A 5,638-nucleotide genomic window follows, 5' to 3' on the forward strand; every position below is an offset into this window, starting at 1 on the left:
GGCAATGCCAATATCCCACTGAGCACGCTCTCTTTGCGGCCTTGGCTTGCGAATCTTAAGGAACAAAGACAAATAGCAAATTACACCCAAGAATCTCTCAGGTACAGCACTCGTGATGCAACCCTGAGGGTCCTGAAGTCTCTCAGGCAGATTAAAGTTCACTCTCCCCTCACGGGGTGCTTTCGAAAGGTGGACAGGGAGTCCCTGCCCGGAGCACAAGCAGACACTGCAGCCGGACATACGACCATCACAACTCAGTGTCTGCCCTGAGTTACCACTTCACTGAAGACAAGAACAGGCCGTACTCGAGCCTGCAATTCCTGTTACAAGACCCAGCATTCACATCTAATTTATCTACTTTTTAAATCCCCCTCCTTCTTCTAGAAACACCTTCTTCCTTCCATATCGATATTTGGAGTAGCATAAATACTGACTGAAGTCGTCCATCTACCAGTGATTTCTGACGCTAAGGCTTCCTTTCCAACAAAAGGATGGAAAAGAACACCTCCACTAGTATCGCGGGCTGGAAGAGCACCCTTGAAAAATGGTATTTTCTAAAGACACCCAGAGCCTGTTTCTATTTAACACTCTCATACAGATGTAAAGTTATCTCCAACGCCCAGGCTGATCACCACGAGGAGGAACTGACAAAGCACGTTCAGCTATCAGCATTTTCACACGGACGTCATGAGGGTACGACAACGTTTTCGGTATCTTTGGGGAAAAACCCTTGTGCCAGCAAAATGCAGACAAGCCTTTACAGGATAAAGCACGACTGTGTCTCAGAACAGCCCCGGGAGAATTTCTCTTACACAGGCACCGTCGATAACGCTCTCACGATTAGTGCTGCTCATACCTTCTGTTTCTCCGAGTGGTTGCTGGCTTGCTTAGCAGCCTCAGCCAGTAACTGCTCATACTGTTTGTGTCCTCTGTACTCTCGAACCCGCTTCTCGTGCACCCAGGCCCTCTCTGGCTGGTTGCTAAAAAACTGAACGTGGTATTCACGGGCACCTGGAAACGAGAAACTCCAGTCAGCCGTTCCATCAACATCACTTTGCTGGTTTAGCTTACACGTTCCTCCTCCACATTAGCCAACACTGCAGGTGGAAGTACCCAGCTGCAGCTGAGAAAGACGACGGGCGCAGCTTCAGAACAGTTTAGGGTGGGAAGGTAAGTATGCCCTGCCCACACTCGACACTCTCACACGAATCAGTGTCCTCTCCTAAGTACACCAACTGGAGAGAAGAGGGAGCATCTGTGCACAAGCCTGGTTTGCACAGGCTCATCTGCAGAGGTGATTTCATTAGTACTAACTCCATACATTTCAGGAATAGTCCTGCTTAGCCTACACACAGCAGAATTCACCCTGCAAAGGGAATTCAAGGAGAAGATATTTTTAATAAAGGAACAACTACAGACATTTGATATATTCCAGCAAAGATCTTCCTCCCTTACCTCTTGTATTAATTTTGGTATGAACATCAAGCTGGGGATCGCATGAAACCATGCAAGGCCACCATGGATATGTTCCCACCTTGGACCAAACCAGATCGCCAACCTGAAACTTGATGTCATGGGTGACTTGTGTTGGAAGAGAAGGCAAGAACTGCTGGACCTACAAGGAAAACGCAAGCTTAAAGCCAGGGAAGACAATTTAGAGATGCACTTGTTACCCACAGGGACCTGTTATTTTTCTCCCGGGCATCCCTGACATTTGAAAATCTAACATGAGCTACACATTTGTTAGAAAGGTGACAGAAAGGGGTTACACACAGCTAGGATTTACACACGATGGTCACTGACAAGCCAAGACACAAAACAACAACTCCACCCCCCCACCCCCCCCAAAAAAGGTTTCTGCTTCCTAAGCTGATTAAGAATGTTGCTTTTGGGATAAAGTAAAGCAATACATACAGTATTGTAATAAGAGTTTCCAAAAAATGGCAACTGATCTATCTGATAAATTTAAGGATCTATGTAATAATTAGTCTAAAACCAGTAACACACTAGAAGCTCAGTGTTAATTAGCGAACGTACTAACCGGGGTTTCCTCCAAGACTGCATCTTCTCTTGGTCTTTCTGACAGCATGCTAAGCCTCTCATTTGGTCTCTAGGAAATGGGTAACAACGAAGAGAAAAAAGGAAAACAAACACAAACAAGGTAAGGGGACCGTAAAACAAACGACCAAAGCATAATAATGAACCCAGGCAGAAAAAAAACAATGCACGGAAAGTCAACCAGAAACCCAGAAAATGTGAGGATTCCTTATACCCAAACCAAAATACAGGCAAAATATACCTTTTCCCCCCCACTATTTACATTACCATCACACCTGCGTACAGCAACACTCCCCAGCAACAGGTGAGACAAACACACACTCGGGGACAGCGAACCCAATTAACTTTCCACCCAATCAATATACAACTTCAAAGAAACGGACAATGCCATATGAAGGGCACCCACAGTAATGTGGGATGTCTCACTGGATCCCAGTTCCTTGCAGAAGCTGCATTACAGAAATCAAATATAAACACGAAAACCGTAAAATCGATGCTAAACAGCGTATAGCTGACAAATGTGTTTGGAGGATCGCAGGTCGACAACGTAAAGCCTACGGCGCGCTTGCAAGCCAGGCTGAGGCACACGCAGTCCGTTCTGGCAGGGCAGGAGAGGAAAAGGTTGAGAGAACAGGGATCGCCACTGAACAGAAGCTAACTTCATCGGCGGAGTGGCCTCGGCAGGAGCGCGATGAGCCAGCAGGCGTGAAGATAAGAGCTGGGCTGTGAGCTATCTAACCAGAGACAAGACTCTTGCTTTTACTCCTGCAGAGGAGAAGTCGTCAAAGGACTCAGAGCAGCAAAAAGCAGTGTCAGACACACGCAGTGAGAAATGAACAGTGCTGTTAATCCAAACGACAGTGAGTCTGCTTAAAACGCGGACCCCGTGGCAGTCAGCAATGCCTGCTTCAGCTCAGAGCTAGGAGCGCACACGCGGTCGGCCTCCAGACCCACCGCGGTCAGCACCTCGTCGAGAGCTGCGTGTAGAACACGGTCCTTTAAGACCGGCCGCGTTACTGAGTGCTGGGCAGACACCAAATCCCGGGAAGCACAGCAGTGACTCCGGCCTTTCTTTCGCTGGAAACCTCACCTCTGCAGGGAGAGCCAAGCTGGTAACACACTGCAAACTTCCAGCTCCTCGCAGGATACAACGAGCAAGGTAACATATGCTTAACACCAGCATTCAGGGCTTCAGTGGTGTTTTCATACCCTTTTCATTTCACATCAGCCTTCCGGGCAGGAACATCCCCCCAGTCTGCGCGCTTCCCAGGATTACAGCGTCCGAACGCGGAAACAAGCACAGCTCACCCTACTTCCAAGCAGCCACGCCGAGTAGGGACGCGTAAACCGGCCTGTACCGCAAGTCCCTTTTGTGCCTACGCAGGGGGTCACAAGCCTTGTACCATCGACACTGAAGAGGACGGAAGTGTACACGACGAACGCACACGACAATGAAACTGTGCAGTGGAAGCCAAACGGTGGGAGGATGAAACTGAGACTGTGCTGGGTAACTCGTAACAAAAAGCACTAGCACGAAGTCAGAGCGACCCGCTGACGTCAGAGCGACCTGCTGCCTGAACCGACGGAGAACGACACGCAGGACGTTCCTACAACGCCGCCTGCCGAAAGGGAGATGGAAGGTGGGAGGGGGACAAAAGCAGACCCAAGATTCCTGGTGAATCCTAGACAACACTAGACTCGGAACCTGGAATCTGGGAGGCAAGGTTTTAGTTCAACCTGGGAAAGACAGCATGCTGGGAAAGAGAGGAGGTGATGCTCTCACGACAACCAAGGAGCACCCATCAACCAGAGGGACGGGCAGAGCTGAAGCTTCAGGAGCAGAATCAGTCTCTGGCAAGAGGGAGGACAAGATGGCAAGGCAAAACCAAGAGCCTGACATGGGGTGACAGGCGTCTGGAGAATAGGTCAGAAAGCCTGGACAAGACTGTGTCTTCAGCTGGGCTCCGAGAGACCCAAACCCACCGAGACTGGATTTCAGTGGAACTCGGGGGACACCCATATGGTTACGGAAGCAAAGGACAGGCAGACAAACACGAGTGGCAGAGGCACCCGGCAGAGAGCTGCCCGGGAGAACGCACCCCTCTCCCTACCCCTGCAGGCAGGTATCGCGCAGGCGCGGAGGAGATGCCGTTCGCATTATTCCTGCCCCCAGAAGCAGGCTGCCAGCTGGACACGGCAGTTGGCGCAGCCACCTGAAAGTGGCTTCAAGCAGCACTTCTGAGGTCAAGCTGATTACGTACCAACGGCGTCACCGACGGCTCGTGTTTAACGCGATAGCCCGTTTCAGGTTTGGATTACAAGATCTTCCGGAGCTTCGCCAGCCAACTACGGCAATTACATGCAGCAGAAGCTCAAGATCTTGATCCATCCCCGACGTGAGCCCTGGAAGAGGCCCCCTTACCACAAGGGAGATGTAAGAGCGATAAAACGTGAACAGTCCTGCAGGGTGGTGGGGAGTGGGAAATCAGCGTGTCTGCCATTAAAAATCACACCACCATTACCCCAGGCACGTGAACCTGATATACGAGATCCACGTCCCGCTCCCTACAGGCAGGCTCTTCTCCCAGACCCACCGAAAGCAGCGGGTATCACAGGAACTTCCAAGAACCTCAGCCACGTACTGTAACAGCCCAGCCCAGCCTGAGCTGGGTCATCTCTGTCCTGGCCCGATACAGCAACTTCCCCATTCCTGCCACTCACCACCCCTCCCTCCCATCCCCCCCCCTCAAACTGGGAAATACAGAAACCAGTATCACAGAGCTGGCGGGAACAAATAAGGAAGAGAAAAGGAAACAGAAGTAATTAAATGGCTCATAAAACTGAAGCAAAAAGAATGGCTGAGTACCAAAGACCAGTAATTTGTCTCCTTGCCCCCTGGAATCTAAGTTAAACGCCTCCCCCAGACGTAAACAGCCTGTGTGCCTGCAAGCATATCACAAAACTCGACAGAAACGGTCACATCCCAGTGCTGAATTCTCCCAAAGTTTGCCGAGTCACCCACTACTTCTGGTGTGCCTACTGCTTCAGAATACTGATTCCTACCGGATTCTACACGTGCTCCACAGCCCCCGGGTTTTGTACATCGTCACAGCGTTTCCGGTATCATTCAGAAGTTCATCAGACGCTGGGGTGCTGCGTGCTCCAAGAAACCAACTTTCACTCACCACCCAGCACCGTTTTGAGAGTCAGCCTGAGGAACGTGCATGCTCTTGGCCAAAAGCTCCATCTTCAGCACTGGCCAAAGAGTAGTACACGCGGAACACGCTGAACTTAAAAAGCAAATAATCCCTAAAACTATCAGATAGCCTTTCTAGGGGTTGGATTTTAAATGTGGGCTTTCCACCGCAGCTGGGCTGTCCCAGCAGTGCAGCTCCCAGCCTGGCCAGGGAACAAAGCCGCGCGGCAGCACGTGCGGACACAACGGCAGGCAGGGAAAAGTGCCGCCGAGGACGCACGCCCTGTAACAATGTCATGTATACAGATGGCTGAAACTCGCATTCCACTTACATTTTGTTCCTCTGCTTCTAATTTGGGGATTTTGTGCGACTTGCGCTCTTCC

General features: G+C 50.5%; 1 protein-coding gene across 1 annotated transcript in view; it reads right to left on the reverse strand.

Annotated features, from left to right (window-relative positions):
* Positions 1–5,638, reverse strand: part of WHSC1L1 (Wolf-Hirschhorn syndrome candidate 1-like 1) — a 33,378-nt gene that overhangs the window by 27,056 nt on the left and 684 nt on the right. Inside the window, 5 exon segments of the mRNA XM_010153356.1 lie at positions 1–54; positions 857–1,011; positions 1,456–1,615; positions 2,042–2,110; positions 5,587–5,638. The exon segment at positions 5,587–5,638 is cut by the window's right edge and continues 17 nt beyond it. Of these exon segments, the coding sequence (XP_010151658.1) occupies positions 1–54; positions 857–1,011; positions 1,456–1,615; positions 2,042–2,110; positions 5,587–5,638 (490 nt within the window).

Source organism: Eurypyga helias, unplaced genomic scaffold (genome assembly GCF_000690775.1).
Source record: "Eurypyga helias isolate BGI_N326 unplaced genomic scaffold, ASM69077v1 scaffold43476, whole genome shotgun sequence".
NCBI lineage: Eukaryota > Metazoa > Chordata > Aves > Eurypygiformes > Eurypygidae > Eurypyga > Eurypyga helias.